Below are 21,539 nucleotides of genomic sequence, written 5' to 3'. Positions count from 1 at the left end.
AGAATGCAAGATGGAATTGCGGTTTCTCTGAGATATGTGCAACATGCTACATATCAAGACTGAGAGGACATTGTGAAACCAGTTCAGTGCAAACTTAGCTTTACAGTTCAGGGAATCAGGGAATAACACACAATTATTTAGTCTTTTTCCTTACAAAACCAAATAATCCAACAAATCATACATTTTCTTAGAAAATTATGGTGAACCATAAAAATAATCTCAACATGAGAGTAACATAAATGGAAAATAAGATGATGTAAGAAGAAGGAGATAATTTCAGTCCTTAAGTAGTTTTTATTTTTGGAGCATTACATATAATTAAAGAATGGGATTCATTGATGCAGGGCTTGCTGTGTTGTTTGAATGAACATAGTAAAAAGGGTCATTGAGCATGTATTGAAAGAAGCTGATGTTCTGGAACAAAAGGACTTGAATGTTAATTTGTTCAGCTGATCTCAGTTTACATAAGGCTTGAAGCAGGTGTGTCACTTTACCCAAGATATTAAATTCACAAAGCTGTGTTTGCTATGTCACAGATGTGATAAAGGAAGAAATAGTTCATTACAAGTGTGTTTTTATAAACATAAAAAATGAGATCTCAGAAAGGAGACGATCAAAGTGAAAGAACTGATAAGACCCAAAACATGAATTTATTGGGTTCATCTAATACAGCATCAGCAGTGTCGTACCAAGTACAAATAAACTTTTGCAACATATGAAATTCCACCCAAAATAAATAAACCCTTCCTTAAATACAAACCGTAGAACACAAAAGCACAGTTACCGCATTATCTCTCAAACGTCTGTCCTGAAGGTGTGACTAAATGTCAATGAGATTTGCACAAGAATAAAAGACTTAAATAAACTGTCAGGAATTCAAACACAGAAATGTAAAAAAAAAAAAAAAAAACGTGTTCCCATTTCACAATAAGAGCTCTGAAAGCAAATTATAGGTCAAAGAAACCCTCATCGCTTTACCCACACCATTTGCACCAAAAAAAAAAAAAAAACGTAACGATGCTTTTATTTATTCATTCCAAAGAAATGCTGGCAAAATATTCATGGTACAATTGAAAAAACAGAAAAATTAAATAATACTTATACAGTTGCTTGCACAAACCCTTGAAAATGTTTCAAATTTGATCTTATTATAAACACAACCATTATAACCAAAAACATGGATTTTACATGAAGAGGAAGGAATATAATGCAGTTTTCAGTGCTTTTTAAAAAACATTCGTATTGATCCCCTGTATTCTGACACTGCTACATATTTTTTAAATTATCCAATTAATAACTGGTATTGATGAAATTATATTAAAAAAAAAAACCTGTAACAATTACAGAAGACATCAGACTGGGAGGAGATCAAAGCATATTTATGTGTCAATGGTCTAGTCAAAGTCCAGAACTAAATTCAGTTGGGAATCTGTGGAAAACTGTGGAAAGGACTTTGAGGTACAACTTCAGGTCTAACAGAACAGCTGTATTTTACATACAGGTGGATTTAATGTGTATTTAAGAGCACCAGACTAGAGGGGTTGAATATAGAAGCATGTCATACACTTCAGATTTTTACCCTTTTGCATTGTGTGTTTAGAGATCAAATGATCCAAGGCACTGAAGGTAGAGAAGATTAAATCCTGCCGTTTTACATAAAACTGAACTGGAATGCAGGAATATTTCCTTTCAGTGTTCAGGCAGAATAAATCTTTTTATGTAAAGAGGCCACTTGAAGTTTAAGCTCAGTGTTTTAATGTGATCAGAAACCAAAATCTCAACTCAATAACGGGAAAAAAAGGAATGTGACAATATTTGATTGGACTCAATGAAATCAGGGGCTTTTTTTCTACCTTTTGACAGTTTAGATTTAATTTGCGCATTTTGTCTTCAGAACTTAAAACAATAATGCATATTTTAAATTAGTCAAGTACTCATTGGGCAGCAGGTAGGTCACAGTACATCCACAGAGCTGATGGTAATAAGAGCAAACCAAAAGAACAATTGTTTTACTCAAGAAAACTATTAAGTTACCTCCCAATTTACTCTTTAATACTTATGTTTATAATCCTATTAAATGCCCAAGGACAAAGTGCACTTAAATATATTGCATGTACTGTTCTTTAACTCTCTGAAAAACAAAAACAACTTGACCAAACCCTCTCAGTAATTCAACACCCCAGCATCTTCACACAATATACTAGAAAATCTGATCCGAGAAAACTGTGGTCCATTCTAACATTCAGGTACCCAATTACTTTAATTATGAGTTCCTATTTCTTCTAGATGTCAAAGAGTCTCAGGTTGCAACTCTTAACCTAATAAATGTGTTGCCTTGCTAATAATTTGATATTCTGTTGACCATTTGTGCACAAAGGCTCTCAGAGTGAATCATAAACATCAACAGCAGAAATCCAAAAGAATTTAATTTAAAGTTATTACCCATCAAACTGAGGGAACCAAGTAATGATGGCGGGCCACCACATCTGCCAGACCTCAGACATTCATGTCATTACTTCTACGATGTTCACACCCAAATGATGCTGGGAAACGACAGCCTGAAAGTCTGGGAGTGTCATGGCAATAATGAAACATTATTGCCATGATGAAAAATCAGCAGGAGGGGCACAGCCAGCTGTCTGCTGGCGCTGCACCTTCAGTCAGAGTTCAAATCCAGCCTGAGAGGAGTTTCCTGTCGGAATGGGAGCCACGTTATTTACTGAACTCACTGGAAATCACAAAATGAGTCTGAGAAGCTGCAAGTGTGAAACAACCACAAGAGCTTAATTCATGAGTGATAACATGGAATAATGAAAAGGATAAAATATTCAGACGTTTTTGAACTTAGTCTAAAAGGTTTAGCTTTAGTTACTATTGAAAGTTATGTTATAAATCTAAATTAAATGCTGTTTGAGCTTATGCTTTTACCATGTGAACCTTTTTTACAAAAATAAATCACAGGAACTGCAAAACGGAAGAGAAAAGCAAAAGCATATAAGAGACAAAAGGTCAAAGCATTTTCACGCTCTCTGCACAACAGTTTATATTGACAACTGGTGGTGTTGTACATGGTTGCTGTTCTGGTTTTGTGAAGAGGAAGTACCCATTTGTCATGTGGTTACAGAAGAAGTAGCTTTTACTCGTTGAAGAAGCACAAACAATTGGTGACCATGACACAGAAACTTGAAAAAAGATTTATGAAAAGAATTATGAAACATTCCTTTTACATTATCCATTTTAAGGCCTGTTTTTATATATTTTTCATGGCAAACCATTGATATATCAAGTCACCATATAAAAAAGCTTTGTGGTCTTTGACAAACCTGTATAAATGTTCTAAAAAAAAATTAAGTTGAAAAGAGAATAAAAGATTTCCTACAATTTTTAAAGGCTAAACCTTGTTCAAATATGTAAACACACCCATTCAAATAGAATTACTGTTTGCAAGAAGAATATCACAAATATTACTTTGTTTTTGTTTGCAGTTGATTGTTTCTGATCAAACTAATTTTGACATCAAAGATAACTTCAGTGAAATTGCTAGCGCAGACAGTCTCTCCTATGAAATTATGGATTAACCATCATTTGGTTCTGCAGTCATCATCTGTGAACCTGTCTAACAACATAAAGTAGGCTAAAAATATTGAATAAGCAATACCAACTAAAGCTCCGATCTTAAAAACATCAGGATCAAATTCACTCCAACTTGGAAGGCTAAAGGAGAACATTTTGGAACATATGTGTCCAAACAATTTTAAAGTCTGGCTTTTAGTCTGGTTGAGGTACAGTGGCATGATTTAAAGAGGCCACTAATCCTTAAAACTTCTTCAGTGTGGAAGAATTAATTTTCCATGCAGAACAGTGAGCCAAATTTTCTTTTCCCAGTGATGTGAAAAGTTTCAGTGCCAATTATTGACGTCAGCTGTTTCTGGTAGAAGGTGGCCAGATTAGTTTTGACAGGTTTTAGCCAACTTATTAAATGAATCATAGTTTGACAACTCCGTTTTGCATTACCTCAGATTAATGATGTCTGTTACTACAATTAGTTTGTTTTGGGTTTTTTTGAATCTGAAATACTTGGAGTGAAAACAGAAGAAATCTACATGAGGCAAATGCATTCCTACAGCAGTGTACTACTAAGTGTTTCACCTGAACTTACCTTGACTAAAGTCGTGTTATGACCAAGAGGAGGCCCCTGATCGATGAGTGGGTTCTGGGACTCTTTCAGAGAAAAGTTCTGCAATGTGAAAGACCTCGAAGGACGATCCTCTTCCCTCCACCACCACCAAGCCATCCCCACCAGCAGCAAGCTGAGAAGCACTGGGAGACACACAGGAAACAAGCATAACTCTGCAGGATGTGCCAACCTGGCAGAGGGCTCTCGGAGACGTTGATGTAAAGTTTCTGCATGATGTCATCCACGTCCTCTGAGTTCACAAACATTACTCATCAGAGCTGTAACATATAAAGTTTCTCAAACACCGTTTCTCAACAGAGACTCATTATGTCCATTGATGTGCAAACTTTTTGATGTAAAGAGAAACATTCAAACTAAGAATGTTTTCTAGCCTTCAACAGTCCACTTCCTGCTTTTAGTGTGTCTTCCGGTCCTCTTGGTACTCATATGAATTGGACTGCGACAGAGTTCACATCAACCGAACTGCGACGTGGGTGTTCAGGCAGAACAGGGGTTCACTGTTTTTGATCCGCTGAGTTCGATTACACATTCAAACCTCCCCAAATGAGCTGGACCTTCTAGGCAAGCAAACCAGAATCTGATTAAAGTGGGCTAAACAGGGGAGGTGTGATTGTGCTCTTAGTTTGTTGCCTAGTTCAACACACCTGAATCTAATGACGTCTCCAGAACATTGTGACATGCTGAGGAGATGTCATAATGTTTGAGATTGTGTCAGACTGTTTGAATCGGCTGTCGGGGCAGAGACACGGTATCTGAAACTGGGAGGATCCCAACGCTTGAAGCCTGGGGCTGGACACCCAGGAAACCCTCTGTTTTTATAAGCTTGATAAAGGATAATTGTGCTTTTTTTCCAACTTCAGCCTTGATTCTTAGCCTGACTGCTGCAATCATTGGTACAAACAATAACACGCTGACTGCAGATGTTTATCAAATTTTTGATCACAGTTTTGATTGTTGGCTTTTTAGTTTCAGACAGACCTCAAAATGCTCTACATCAAATTGATGTAGAGCATCTAATTCAGCTATTAGATACTGAATTGTAAAGGTTTTAAACTTTTTGCTGTTTTAACTAAATCTGCACCGAATCACATGACTTTAACAAATGTTTGTGAACTTTCCTTCCTCATGATGAAGTTGCGATTAAATATTTGGAAGAGTTATGACTTACTGACAAGAGACAGGATTCCAGCGAACGTTGGATCAGATAAAGTTGAAGCAGGAACAGAGCGAGCAATAGAAGGAACTTGAGTTTTATTGGGTCTTGTTTGTCGAGTGTCACAGCTGAACTGTTGCCTCTCTGATGTCAGATTAATAAGACATCCGTGTTGGCACACCGTCCCGGGACGTCCACACGCAGCCGCTCCTAAGAAGACGCAAATGATTATTTAGAGATTTTATTTTAAAAAGTCAACAAAAAGCAGACACATAAAGGTTCTTTAGAAGGTTGTAACTGGTCCAACCTTTTGGTTGAAGCGCTGGATGAGCGATGACCAAGCCGCCAGATAAGGTGATGTTTGACATCATCACCTGGAGATTTTTGCCATTGTGTTTGTTGGCACGACATATGGAGTGTGTAGCGTCGTCACCCCAATATAAAGATCCCTGACGAAGAACGAGCAGACATGGATGTCAACTGGCAAGTCAGAAATGTTTTTTATTTTATTGCACAGAATGTTCAAGCCCTAACGACAAGGGTATGTCTGATATTTTTTTGTGGTTTAATACTGCAAATTTCAAAGCTGTGGCCTTGAAATGGAAATGTGAACATATGCTAATTTTGACTTTTGCACCTCAAATACTGCGAGTCCAAATAAGCGGTCCAGGTAGCCATTGGATTCTACCACAGTTTTACGGTGGCGGCCTTCAAGATCTATCCTGGAGATGCTCCTCAATCCCTGGTCAAACCAGTAGAGCAACTGTCGAGGCAAATCTAAGGGGGAAAACATTCATAAACATGTATTTATTCACCACCATTCACTTAGGTACAGAGTGAAACACATTTATTCTAAAGTGTTGATTTAAATCAAGGAGGCCAGAGATCTTCTGATTTGGTACTGAAATCTAAACAATAGACCAGGTGTTGATTTGAACCACAAAGGTTGTCAGTCATCAGTGTTCTATAAAACCAATGTCTTTTTTTTTCAATAATGTTTTCTGAAAGAAATTTGGTTATATCTTAAAATATGGAAGCTGCAAAACATTAAAGCATTAAAACAACTTTAAAGGTGTGGAGGGAAAAATCTAGGATGGACAGGATGCAACCTCTTCCTTACTGAAAGGTCAGTTAATTATTTAGATGATGAACATCTTCTTGTTCAAAATATGAGTTTACAAAAATCAGGATGTTAATGGAACAACTTTCCATACCAAAAACATTGTCAGACCTCGTAGTTACTCTCAGCTTGTGACATTCAATGGAGAAATTTGTTAGACTTCAGGGCGTATTTCATCTTACTATATTTACCTAAACTGTATTTTGTTATCTGTTAACTTTGGCGCCTTGCTTTGGTACTTGTGGTGAGACATTAATCAGTCTGCCGTGACTACTGTAGAAAGACGTCAGCAGGAAACATATCTGACTGGTTCTTGGCCTACATACTTTATCAGACTGAACAATACTAATATTAAATGACTAAAATAATTGAATACAATTGTCAAAAGAAATAATAACACAATTTTCACTTCACAAAAGGGTAAAACAGCATTTAGAAGGACTGAATGACTTGACAGGTCTATAAACTACTGAACCTCTGATGATAAAGTTCAAATTCACACTGCTGCTGTTCCTGTTGAAAAGAGGAAACATACTTTTCTATTTTTCAAACCTTTTTGAAAAAAATGTGCTCGCAAATGGTATGCAAAATTTAAACAAGGAAGGCACTTGCTCATTGCTTAACATGCAAATGCATCTATACAGATAAGCATGAATAGATGCATGCAAATAGATAAATGCAGTCCTCCTCCACAGGCAGGAGGACTCTGCTGAAAAATAAAAAATAAAAAAATCAAGAAAATACAATGTGATGTTATTAATATAAAATGCTACATGCTCTTATCAGAAGAGTGGATTGTGATGGAAATGTATTATTTTGTAATAAAATCATATTATAAACTTGAAAATATGTTATATTATACGATGAAATATATTTTTCATATGTTTGAAAATATCTTATATTTTCAAATATATTATACCACACAACTATATTACGTAACATAATTTGCATGCTCATCTGTATAGATTAATTTCCCAACATACCAAGAGAGAGGGCAACAGGCCGGCGGATTAAAGAAGTAACCAAAGGAAGTTTTGTCTGTCCATCTTGAGTAATCCTCTCAATCACTGGAGTGCTGCCACACTGAGCCAAGAAGAGGAAGCTGGGAAAATAAAAATATTCAGAGATTTCCTTGTTTTTAATCCCATTTCCACATCTATGCAAAATATCTATGGAAAGCACATCTATTGTTCTTTGTAAGGTCAGTGCCAGCGTTTAATTTGACTGATGTTGCAGATAGTAATGTGTTAAAAGATTCATCATTTGTACATCTGAAAATATCTGCACAAACATCCAAAAAAATGTTTAGATGATAAAGTGCCTTGAAAAATTTTACATTTTCTTAGGTTGCAAATATAAACTTCAACATGTGCTAATGGGATTTTATGTGGTAGAAAAATATGAAGTATTAGGAAAAGCAATACATGGGCTCTATAAATTTTTTCACAAAAAAAGAAAAAAAGGTTTTCAATAAACTTGTATTTGGCCCAGTAGACTCCGATAGCCATAAATAAAATCCAATTTATTTATGAACTTATGAAGCAAACAACTTGCTTCATGAGTTGTTCTGTGAAAGCCTCAGGAAGATGTAGATTATTTTTTGTTTCTTTTTGACTAGATGTAAATGAACAAAATGAAAAGCACCCAAAAAACAGTGACAACAAAGGCGGTAATCGAATTTGACCTATCAAGACAAAATTTTCATAAGTCATTCTGAGGTTGTTCCATCCCACAGTTAATATCAACTCACATGTTAGACAGCCATTACTGTACATAAGTATATTTGATTAAGAACAGTTCAAATTTCAAAATAAGTATGTCAAGAGTTAAAAGATACTTGACATAAAATGCAACTAAAACCCTCAATACAAGATCTGTTTTACCTCTGTTCATACAGTAAGAAAACCTATTGTGAGGAAATATTAAAACATATTCCCTTATTATGCCTCTTTCACATTTTATCAAGACTCCATTTGATGTTACTTTTAATGACACAAAACATTTGTTTCAAATTTTTGATCGTCTTACCCTCGGAGAGGATTCACAGCAACCGCAGAGGGCTGGTTGAGCCCGGCGATCAGTTGACGTTGAAACGAACCATCCAGCAGCGCCACATTAAGTGAACCTGCCTCAGCGCTGGTCCAGTAGAGAAGCTGGTGAATCCAATCCACAGCGAGCCCAGACACTGAACTTTGAACTTTCAACACCAGCACGGCTTCCTTAGTATTTTCATCTATTGACATCCTGAAAGATAAAATGTGAAAATATATACCTTGTATCAAAAATCTGTGGACACTCATCTTAGGAATGAATGTCATATCAAACATCAACATAAGGCAGATTAAATGTTTTATTCAAAATAAAACTTAAATTTTAATGTAAAAATGTGAACTTTTTTTTGCTGTTCAACTTAGGTAAAGTTGAAAGATTTGGAGGCAGTCTTTCCTCATCCACTTTGTGCAATCGATCTGTAAAAATGGCTGCAAAGCAACCCAGAACATACCATTACCACCACCATGCATGACATGTATCGCTCAACCTTTGTCTTGTCTGACCATAAAACATTTCTTCCAAAGGTATTTAGATTTTTCATCTGGGCAGTTGGACATTTTCACTTCGGTCTTTCTTGGTTAGCATCATAACAGCGCATGCGCCAAATCAATTCTCTGGTGGAGTGATTGTGTTCTGGTGTCTTAGCAGGTAGATAGGTACTTGCTAATTGGGCCCGGAGCCTGGAGCATAGTATGTCATGCGTTGGGGCTGCCCAGAACGGTGTGTTGTGAAAATAAGGAGGAACTCACAAGGGATGAAACCAGGTGTGAGCATGAATGACTCTGTTAGACATTACTCTGCCAGCAACCATACAGGAAAAACAGCAGAGGTCATTGTGTTGACGAAGTGACTTGATCATTTGAAGGGTATCGGTATATATTTTGCATAATCATGTGTAATCAGCAATCAGTTCAATCCAAAGGATATCAATGAAACAGGATTGGAAAACCTTCCAGGCCTCAGAACTCCATGAAAGCAAAAAATAATAGATTGGCTAAAGTCTGAAGACAAAAATGAACCTGAATTAAATAAATCATTTTAATTTCATTAAAACACATTTTCTCCACCCTCTATCCTCATCACAAAACCCAATTTCAAGACAGAGAGGAGCCTTAATATTCAAATCAAACTTTACTCTTTCATTTGTAAAAACTCAAACATTTTCTACCAGGACGTTAAAACTTTTCAGCCTTGAGCAGTGAGTCGAACCAACCCAGTAAGATAAGTACCGCCACACAATCTTATGGAGACAAAAGTCAGTGTTCATGACCGATCAAAACGTTCCACATTTCCACAGGACAAGAAGGACGAAGATAGTAAATCAACTCATTCCATTATATCTATGAATTTATCTTACAGAGGAGACATGCAGCATCAACAGACAGGAAACCCTGCAAATAAACACAGAGCAAAAATGGGCCATGACTTTTTGATCCGTTGATTTGTTTTTAACTTCTCTGAGGTTTTAGGTGATAATAAATCTTGAACATTAGCATTTAAAATACTTCCATAAATCAAGAAAGGCATTTGCAGTAGAGAAAAACCCACATTTTAGTCCAAGGAAATTGAATCATTTTAGTCTTTGGTAGAACAAACTCTCGTCACTGGCTACTCTAAATTTTCTCTCTTCTTTCACTCAGGCATGAAAACAGAATTTCTTTTCCATTTAACTCAGCCTTAAATTGATTAAAAGAGAAGAACAGCTATAATAAACAAGACTCGATACGTGATCTAAACCAGAAATCATGAAACAGCATCAGACTGATTCAAATTTCTCTAGACTTATTACAAAACATACGAAGCCATGTTTCTAAAAAGACAAATTATGATGCAAATTTGAAACATTCTACCAAGGTCTAAATAGTTTGGCAGAATTATTTTAATTTGGAAGGATAAATACAACGGGAAAGGTGCAATCAGAACTCGGACCCAGAGTAAGGTAAATGGAATTTATTAAAAACTTCTGTCTTTTCCTCCATCTCTTTTTATCTCCGTCTATTTTTACTTTGAAGTCATAATTTTCCTGCTCCAAACAGTCAACAGGTAAACTGCTGGTTACTTAACAACCAGCAGTTAACTTCACATTGAATAATCTGTGAAAAAGGGAAATGTTTTCATTAAGTCACAAATGAATGCACAACTGGTATTTTTTGCATGTTGCTTTAGTTGATCTAATGCAGGAAAATACGTGGCTGGACTGTTTTCCGTCATTAGCCAGTTCATTAAAACTTACCAAATCAAACTTACTTTCTCACATACAAATAAACAACTTAGTTCACTGTGATGTAATTCCCAGCTTCCCAAGTAATCACATCAGAAGTAAATGAAGCGTTTGTTTGAACTTGTACCGTACTTAGTACAGCTCCATTGAAGAGCATGCTTGGATGGAAATCTTAATATCTCCAACATTTCTTTCACTTTGAAAGACATGTTGTTTGTTCACTTCTTTAGTTTGACAGATTTTCATCAGACAAAGGGAAAGTCCCTTCTTTAAACGACAAACTTCCTGGTTATCAGAAACAACCAGGAAGTTGTGTCTGATAAACTTAGAAAGAAATAAAATAAATAAAACGCATTTTCTATTTCCCAGGAAATTTGAATTCTGTTTGCCTGTTTGATGGTAGATTAAAATGTTGGTCTTTTGCCATTTTCCCTTGGCTTTCATAACTCTCCACCATCATAATAAAACCTATGAATATTCACTCTTTTCAATGCTTTTGTTTTCTTTTGCATGTTTTACTGAATTAATTGTTAGCTGATATCATTGATATTTTCCTTCCAGAATCTATTAATTTATCGACACGGTTAAAATTTTTCCAAAACACGAACATCGGATGTGAATTTCCCAAAAAATATTCAAATCAGAACAAAAACTCAAGGTGAAGTATTTCTTGTTTTATTTTGCATGTCCTCTTTCTTAAAATAAAATAATAAAAATTTTGAAATGTTTTCTTGAAATGGAAATTTTTTCTTCTCTGGACTCTCCTTTTGGAGATTGCAAAGCATTTGTTCATTTTATAGTGCATATTTGTATCTTGTCCATGAGGCTGTGTGCTTACATATTATGCCAGTTTATATTTTTCCTCAAGAACAGCCGACACCGATTTTATCCTCAACTTAAAGAGAAAATATCTGACGTTGTAAAGATCAGATTTCAACACTGAAATGAAAAGAATAAATGAAGGATTCTTACTCATCTTATTCAGGTTCATTTAAAAAGTCAAGAAACAGGATGCCATGCGAGATGCTGATAATATGACATTGTTTTGACTTCTGTTAGCTAGTTTTTCATATATTCCCTCCAACTGCCCTAAAAATCACACACACACACATACACACCCACACACACACACACAAACAAATTACAATGAAAGGTTTGCTTGTACCTGTTCCAATCGTACAAAGCTAAACATGATTATTTAGATGAGGTGTCAGGGTTGCACATTGTCAGAAAGGATTGAAAAGCATGCAAGCTTCAACTAAGAATGTAATTTCACAGATTTTCTTCTTTGCAGCATGTCTGTGTTCGCCAAAATAGAAAGCAAAAACAATTAAGAAGCTAACCAGAAGCTCTGTGGAACAACTGGCTGAAGAAAGAGAGAGAGGGAACAGATGTGGGGGCTATCCGCCATCAAAATGTGCTTACACACACATTTCACACCCTGAAGGGAAACACACACACACACAGGAAATCTTTTTTTTTTTTCCAACCACTTTCCACTGCATCATTCTGCATGCAAAGGCTCATTTTTTCTGTACAGGCACGGACAGAATAGTTTGCATCGACTGAAGGTTGTAAGTGAAGGGCAGAGTTTGACAGCACACACATATTGCATGACAAGCAAAACGAAAGAATGTTCCCTCACTGCACAGAGAAAACTTCATTTTAAGAACCGTAAAATGCTAAAATTTTTTCTTAGTGGTGTTGTTTTAACTTATTTGAAGACATATGAACATGAATATAAACCTTTTCAAATAGCTCAACACCATCAACCATAAGTGTTTTATTAATCCAGTTGAACAGTTCTGATCAAACACACAATAGAGAAGTTCTCATGTCAATCTGACCTGAAAAAACATTCAGGATGAAGTTAAAGATGCCGAGCAAAGCTCTAGTTGTTACCTGTATATGGAGTTGCGTCCCCATTCCGCCCAGTACGCATTATGGGTGGAAGTCAGGACCGCTATTGGACCATGTCCCACTGAATGAGGCACCAGTATCGAATACTCCTTGTTAATCAGATTTTTCACTTGGATTCCTTTTGAAGAGCTGAAAACCAGCTGAGCTTCACTTCCTGGAAAATGTAAAGAATTATTAAGATTTTCCTTGTTTAATTTGAGCAAAACAAAATGATAACATTGTAGCCTCTCTTGCTCAACCCAATTTTCTTTATAATAATAGAAAAAAACAACACCAGCACAACAATAAAAATTATACAAGCTTCAGAATCTAGCAATAGTGGTAAAAACATGATCAGTAACAGACTGATTATATTTACACGGACATCCTGACTGCTTTATTAGGCGCAGATGTTAAAATATTTCTTAAGCCAGCTGTCTTTCACAAAAATCTTCAGACTTTTTTTTACCCTGCACATCATTCCTTTATTAAAAATACATTTTGATATTCTGCTTCTATAAAAAGATGAATTTCTGCTTCTCATCAGCTTTAAGAGAATCAAAAAAATTTTACGAAAATAAATACAACTTTAACAAACTGGGGGTAATGAATCCGTCACTTAGCCTCATTTTCTGAACTGAATTTTTGACTTCACTGTTTCATGATTTCATAATTTATTGAAATGTTGTGTTAGAAATATATTTGGCCACGTACAATAGGGCTGAGCACAAAAACTGGGTCTTTCAACAAGACAAAGACAGCAAACACAGTTATAATAGGTTTTCAAATGTAAAAAAATTGGCTTCTGGAATGGTTTTTCCAAAAATCTAACCTCAACCTAAAATGAAGGGAGGATCCAAAGACGTTGTTTGTTTCCTGTAATTTTACTTTAAAATCAAAAGCACAAAAGTGCCTGTAAACCCCTGACCAGAACTGTACCGGTATATGCTCATGCTAATTCAGTCTTAGAACAAACAAAATGAAGTGATACCACCTCAGAAACAACTGAAATCTGATGAGAGAAAAAGAGGGTGGGAAAAGCGTTTTAGCAATGAGACCACAAACCCATTACTTTCAGCAAGTGTTGTAATCCAAATTGTTGTGCTCTTAAAGTCTTGGGTTGTTTGTCTTATTTTCTTTTTCACTGTACTATGAGGGCAATGATGTACACGGCTAACCACGGGCTGCACATTGGTGTCAGGAAAGATTTTTATTTATGTCTCCACTGCAGGGACTCCTGCTATAAAACCAGCTTTCCCAGCCTCTCTCCCAAACCTCCCACACTAAAGCAGAGACCCCAGAGTTCCTGTCATCAAGGATCCAGGCTTTTCCTGTGGTGATACTGTCCGTGATGTCATGCTGGAGGATTGATAGAGGACTATTATAATAGCAGGTAGCACTAAGATAAGTTGAGGATAAAGTTGCATTTAATCTTGATTTTTTAACGTAAGATTAAACACTACGCCATTGTTTCCCAACCCTGGTCATGTTTTATCTGTTGTTTTATGCCCTGTATGTTTTATCTGTTTCCCTGCTTTACATGATTCAGCTGAGTGGAGTTCAGTAAATACCTGAAATCACCTGCAAAGAAACCCCTTCAACATGCAGGGCAGTGTGCCTTGACAACCAGGGTTGGGAAACACTGTGCTGCGCTGTGGTTTGCCAGAGCATCTTACCAAGATTTGAGAGGAAATGTTGGCTAAGCTGATCAGGAAAACCCATCTGTCCCCAGGATGACCCAATAACCCATTGCCAGTGGTGTGAGACAGAACTACAAAAATGCCACTCCTGGTTAATGTTTCCCATCCTACACATGACACCATGATGGCATTTTTCCCAAAGCAAAGCTTCCGTGTTTTTGTATCACATTTCCGAGAAATTCAATCAGTAAGTCAAAAGAAATTCCCCTTTTCAATTGTTGCGCACAGTGAAGGATTTCTAATGCTGTGGGCCAATTTCTCTTTCAAAAGCCCATGGATTATTGCTAGAAGACATGGAACATTACCTATTTCAAAGAGAAATGTGCAAGAAAACTAAAGTTTGGTCTTTTAGGGGGATAATGATTTGGCTAAAAGGGAAAATGAGCTTCCATTCTCCTGACAGACTGGACTTAAATTTCTTTTAAGTCATGATTAATATATAAACCATTTCTGTAGCAACTGAAGGGAACATATGACTTGATTGTCCTCTAAAATGGGATCATGATCCTGAAAAACACATAAAACTCCCCCGTAAAAAAATTATTGTTCTAACATGAGTGTCATTTGCCTTTGATTGCCTGCTGTGACTGTAATAAAGAAAAGAGGTCAATCTGACGGGTTGTTGGTTAACCCTAAACCCAGAACTGCCATCAAAGCAGTTCTTAAGCCACTTTAAGAAAACCTGAAATATTTTCAGGTTTACAGGAATAGGATGCTCTTTGGCGAGAAGAAAGGAAAGCTTTACCATCTGAGAAAATCATTGTTTTATCACAAAAAAATAAACTTTTATGGAAATCTTAGATTGAAATCAGAATTATTCTTAATAACTCTAATCCTCTTCCGGACCAGTAAGTGTTGTGGGAGTTGTATATGAAAAACATGCAGGTTATAATGGCGTCAGTGGTTTTTGATTGAAATGACTGGCCTCACCCTCGGCCTTGCACTCTTTGGTCCGTGGGTCCATGTGGTAGCCCTCTTGACATTCACAGGTGAGGCTGCCGTTTCTGTGGACGCACAGCTGGTCACAGATGTCACTCCCCAGGCACTCATCGACTTCTATGACATCAAGCAAACATATTTTTGGCAAACAGACATCGATTAGCGATGACTGAGTAAACATAAGGAGAGTGACCATACAGTATTCTGCACTTTTCTCAGAACGCTGCATAGTAAAACCAGACGATATAAACATGCAAACATTAATGAACAGGTCCAGAACCCGTATTGGCCATAAGCTGAGAGTGACGGTGTTGTCCGCAGCAAAATAAATTGAGGCCATTCACCTTCACAGCGGCTGTCATCGACCAGCTTCATGTTGTCCGGGCAACGGCAAAGGAAACCAAAGGGCTGGTCCAAACAGTAATGGGAACAGCCGCCGTTATTGTCCTGACATTCATCCTGATTGCTGATATCTGCAAGACCAAACACCGATAATAACGTTCTTAACAATACTCTTCAACATTTCTAACTTGCATTCCACTAGATTTGCAAATTTGTTTTTTTTACATTTTTCATTCGGGCACTGACTATTTTGTTTTATCTTTTTGTCAATGAAGGTTAATGCATTCTTATCTCTGAGCTCCTTTCTAAGTCTTTGAGAAGCAGACATTGTTTTTGTATGTGTTCTATAAACAGATCTGGACTTTTTTCTAATACATAAGTTTAGTGATTTGTGGCAAATACAATTTTTAATGGAACTTCTACTGTTCATTCAGTAGACATACACAACAAATATATATTTTTTAAATCACAAGCATAGAAATCAACAATATGCAGCTCTTTTCAATGTCATGTGCAAAACATTTAAAGGATAAGAAAGGGATGGGCCAGGAAGTTCAAGAACTGGTTTTTCTGCTGATACGGCTCCTTGATCTCCACCATCCCTTCCTACCAAATGTTTATACCTTGATAACAGCACAGCCAGCAGATATGCCTGCAGCATTGATGTGCCCGACATGGATTGTGGTGCATCTCCAACCCTAAACCTGTGATGCCCTTTGCATCACAGGATGCAAAGCTCTGCTGTTTTAGCATTAGGAAATGTGTTTATACTATTCTTTAAACTTGGCAGACAATGATTTGGTTTGGCAACAAAACAAACAAACAAATAATTTTGTTTGTTTGCTTTAATACATGTAAAAATCACAACTCCCCCAATACGAATGAGCAATTTCACCACTTAGCTTAAGATTCAGACAAAACAAAATCCCACTTGGCACAAATTTTTGTCCAAACTCATGAACAATGAGTTAAAGTTGTTATTGTTCATTTATATTTATATTGTTGTAATAACCGAGGGAAACTGAGGGTTTCTGTTTTAATGAAGTGTTTTTTAAAATGCTTTGTTTCTATTTTACAACTGAAGCACTTTCATTTTTTTTAAACATACCATGACAGCAGCTTTAAACATAACATAAAAATAACCACATACCAAACAATCTTCATGCTTTACATACCAGCCTTTAAGCTGACATATAAATAACTATCCAAATTCACAACCAACGCCACACATGTGATAGGGTTATATATGCCTGTGGCTGAGCGAGTCACACTCTACTGGAAGAGTGTTGCATGAACATTTGACATTAATGTTTTAAAGGGTATCAGAGGAGCTAAAAGTGTTAAAAAAAAAAAACAAACTAATATACTGATGTATCTATGACTTGCAATAGTCTTAGCTTTTGTTATCTCTGTTGTTTATAATTATAGACATATAGACTGAAATACAATAAAAATATAGTCCAAAACCTATTGTCTCCAGAACTGTTAAAAGGCTGCAGAGAGTCAAGCAGACAACAGAGATCTGTTTCAGAGGATTCACACTTTCTGGGACAACAAAAGTTATTTTCTGAGAAGTTATTGTTTATTTATGGTGTCAATTCCAGTAACTTCTGTCTTTACCATCTGAGACCAAGAAGTAGATCTCAAACAAAGTGCATTTCGAACAGACAGCAACAATTCTGTTTCTAAACCATTACCAGAAGCCAGTCAGTAATTCTTTAAGAATTCATTTAAAAATGCACACCTGAAATGTTTAGTCTTTATAGCTAAACATTAATAAGTTTACTTATAAACTTATTAATACTTGAAGTTCTCAAAGCCAGTTATCAGAAGAATCACTTGATTGCCCTCTGCTGGTGGTCAGCAAAACAGCAACATCCTTATTTCCACAAGGCATTTTGAAGACTAGCTGCCATTTTAACCAAACCTCTTGTTTGGTTAAAAAGTTTTTGTTTAACCAAACTTATTGCTTTTTGGTTAATGAGCATTTGGAGACCAAAGTTGTTAAGATTTGCCCAATTTAAGATTTATGACTTGCTAGAATTTTACAAGCCCAATTTCTGTTCCACTGTTGAGGTCTCCATCATTTCCAGACTCTTCTCCTCTTCCTATCCTCATATTTTATTTGAGGTGAATTTTAACCCTACTAAAAATTCTACAAGGGCTCCATTAATAACATTTGGATAAATCAGAACTGGTAGAGCCAACACATTTACATGTGGAGAGTTGTTTTTTTTTTTCTTTTCTTTATTCTCTGAAGTTGATTTTTTTTCCAATGGCAAAATATTTTGCTGTTGTTTTTCTGACTTAAAAAGTAGAAAAGGTTCTGCAAAGTGAATATTTTGTAAATTTCTGTGCAATGTACATCCAGATGCCTCACTTACCACAGCTTTCCTCATCGCTGCCGTCAGAGCAGTCCGAGGAGTGGTCACACCTCCATGCATGCCGGATGCACGCTCCGTCTCCACACCGAAACTCTGAGGCTGCACAAGCTGAGGACTTCTGAGGAGAGGCCTGGACTGAACCGCACAGGTCCTGGGCTTCATCTCGTCCATCTCTGCAATCGTTCCACCCATCACAGAGCTTGTTCCTGGGCAGGCAGGCCTCGGTAGGCCCGCAGGAGAAAGACCCAGGGGTGCAGTTCAGCTGTTCAGCTGAATAGATTTCATTTAGAGGAACAAATATACTTAATAAAACCAACTTATAATGTGTTTTTTTTTAAATAAATGTTCACTTTAGAAAACTTTTTTATACATCTTATATGGGATTCTGTAAAAATATTCTCAACAAAAATTAAACTGGATCTAAAATAGTATTACATGCACTTTTAGTGTCACTGTGAAAATTCAATGCAATTATTTATCAAAATAAAACATAGCTAAAATCTAAATTTGTGATTTTACCTATATTTAAAATGATTACTTCTTTCCTAATTTTAGTCAAAGTTATTTAGAGCCTTTAAGCTCTGGAGCCACCATACTCTGCGGTTTGTGCCTAAATAGATCCATCTTTTTCTCACATAGAAAATATTCCTAAACTTTTCCATTCTACTTGTTTTTATGTTCTCCTAGAGCTCCTCGCTGTAGATCAGATATTCAAACCTGCTGGCTTTACACATATCAGTATTTATGTTTAACACCTGGAAGGTGTAAGAAAGTTTCCCTCCTGTTGAGCTCTGCTCTGCAGGTTTGAAGGGTTGAACTTTACATGAGATTCCTCTGAAACTTTGCACTCAGGCCTCACATGTTCTAAGCCCTCAGAGGGATTAGAACATAATAATCCCAAACAGTATCTGTGTAGTGATCTTTGCTGCAAAGAAAGAGCAACACTTTGCCAGCCATGCAACTGGAAAATCACATTAAGGTTTAAAAGTTCAGCATAATGGTTTTCAGAGATGATGTGCAGAAATGTTAGAAAGTATTGTGTGTGTGTTTTTAAAATAATGAACTATTAAAAAAAAAACAAAAAAAAAACAGTAAGACTGAACCTATCACCATAATCAGATTAATCTAATAAAGCCTTGAGCCTGCTAGACTTTGAGGGCTTGGTTAAAATGTCACTAATGACTTTGGAGAAGCTGGGAATATTCTGGGAATTCATCTTTTATCTAATCTGTCCCCGACAACTCTTGTTTGAACTAAGTGCAGATTAGTTGTACTTTATGAATTCGAGGCATTGACTGAATCTCATGACTCTGGTGCTACGTTTGGATTTTTGCACTAAAATCCCTTGTATTAAATCTATCGCTTTACACATAAATTTATTCCTTAGAAAGACTGAGGTTTCCTATTCTATGTTATTTAAAAATCCCTGCAGACCATGAACTCACCACAATGGTGCTCATCAGATCCATCAGCACAGTCTGTGTGGCCGTCACACAACTTCAGCTTTGATAAACACGATCCATCATCGCATGTAAACTCCAGCTGCTGGTCACAGGCAGGTAAAGAGTGAGATGCAGCACCTGAAACACACAAATGCAACACAGTTTTAATGTCATGGTTCAAATTATCTGACAAGAAGATGCTTAATGGGTTAAACACAATGAGTTAAACACAATGAGTTTGACTGAAATCACTAAAATGCAGTTTCATTTTAATTGTCTCCTATTTCTAACAACTTAAATAAAGAAATACTTCACTCAGATTGCATAAAATGGAGCTTTACTGACAACCAAACATATCTTTTTCAGTGTTATGTTTTGTAAACTAAACAAGAGGATTTAGACGTACTTGTGTGAAATCATTCCATAATTTTAAAATAATTTTAAATGGTATTTTTCTGATCCATCAAGCTAAATATGACATATTGATCAGATCAATTATATTTAAATCTGATTGTAAACCAACCTTGCTTTGTTACATTTTGCCATGACTTGATTAGAAATTTTAGAATTTGCTGCCAGCACTTATATTTCAAAAATATCTACAAAATATGAAAAACTGTTTCACATTTTTTTCCAAGTGAAAGTTGGAAAAAAGTGAGAGGTTGTGGTAAGTTATTGTAACATTGTTTTGGACTGAAATGGTCATGCATACAATTCTAAGAATTATAGGTTACTGGCTCTTTAATATCTACTTTCTCTTAGCTTTTTCATTAACGTACAGAGGGATGACAGAAATGCACCATCTGAATAACAACTATATTTAAGAGTCACTAGTGAATTACCCATAAATGATTAAAGCCTAAAAAGCATTTTTCCCAGCTGGATTCAGAGGAATTAGCATTTTAAAGGCTCCATTAAAACTTCAACTCGAAACAAAATCCCAGAGGAGTTGAAAAGGAGGCAGTAGCACAACATATCAAAAAAAGATAGAGGAAGACGTTCATATCTATTCTTCCATCTATCACAAGGATCAGATCCCCGACTCCAACATTTCTCTGCTCAGCTTTCTCTTCACATGGCCAGACAGATTCATATTTGCTCCAAGACTGACTGCTACTGGACATACATACAGCTTCACAACACACAATGAGTTTCTGAAGATACTTGTATGATTTTGAATTAGGACAATATTGTATTTGGAATAAATAAAGTATTTTTTTAATGAATTGTACTATCAGACGTTCACTCGGAGTTTACTGTGATGGTCGCAGCACGCAGAGCCGCTCCCACTAACATTTAGATTTTTACCCCCAAAATAAATGAAAATAAATTTCAAACTTATTCCATGCAAATTTAAGTCCTATCATGCACATGCCACGTTCTGGAAATGAAAGTTTGATTTCCTGCAGCGGACACCTGGAGATCAAATAACAGGACGAGTTTACTGCAGGTGTGAAGCAAAGCCAGTAAGGAAGCGACAGCACGACCGCCTGCAGACACATTTCAGTCCGCCATCCACAGAGCAAAAACACGAGCACAAGGAGACATCTGTTGTGATTGTCGTGCATGTATAACTGATGCCTCTTACCCCGAATATGAAGCAAAATGGGCAAAGCGATCAGCAGAAATGAGCCTCCAAGGTGCCCCATGCCGGACCCGTCCTCAGCAGCGAGGACCCGAATGACGCGGAAATATGACGCAATAGCCCCACGCTGTAACCTGTCAAATAATAATTGCTTTTAAAGATTTAACATCTGCTCTAAAATACTTCATAGTTTTATTCCATCCAAGATCTTAAGCAGACGGATGAAAAAAGAGCTGTTTTTTTTTTTTTATCTAGAAATATTTATTTGGTGTTTTTATCGTCTTTGATGAAAGTTTCTGCAACATTTTATGCTTTGTGATTTTTCTTGTAAAAAGTGCCCAATTGGCTTTTTTTTACAGTGGACAACTAAAGCAACACAGAGGTTATTACTGAACTACTTCAGATTATTTACTCGCCAAATCTCACAATCATGAATAAAAATGTCCCATCTAACATTTTTCACGTTTTATAAATAAAAGCAAACATAAACACCCTTGAGAATTC

The 21,539-nt window shown here is 36.4% G+C and overlaps 1 protein-coding gene across 1 annotated transcript; it reads right to left on the bottom strand.

Moving 5' to 3' along the window:
• Positions 1-631: 631 nt before the first annotated feature.
• On the bottom strand, positions 632-21,120 carry LOC129375267 (low-density lipoprotein receptor-like). Its single transcript, XM_055054233.1, has 13 exons — positions 21,039-21,120; positions 19,454-19,588; positions 18,009-18,278; positions 15,627-15,755; positions 15,274-15,399; positions 12,647-12,818; positions 8,500-8,715; positions 7,455-7,573; positions 5,989-6,128; positions 5,659-5,800; positions 5,367-5,561; positions 4,160-4,320; positions 632-2,692 (listed from the first exon to the last, which is right to left on the bottom strand). Exons 1-13 carry the CDS (start codon positions 21,097-21,099, stop codon positions 2,657-2,659), a joined length of 1,902 nt encoding a protein of 633 aa, XP_054910208.1. The 5' UTR covers positions 21,100-21,120; the 3' UTR covers positions 632-2,656.
• Between the last annotated feature and the right edge of the window lie 419 nt (positions 21,121-21,539).

This window comes from Poeciliopsis prolifica, unplaced genomic scaffold, assembly GCF_027474105.1.
Source record: "Poeciliopsis prolifica strain line A6 unplaced genomic scaffold, Auburn_PproV2 SCAFFOLD002, whole genome shotgun sequence".
In the NCBI taxonomy this organism is placed as follows: Eukaryota; Metazoa; Chordata; class Actinopteri; order Cyprinodontiformes; family Poeciliidae; genus Poeciliopsis; species Poeciliopsis prolifica.
This window is presented reverse-complemented; position numbering and strand designations above follow the sequence as displayed.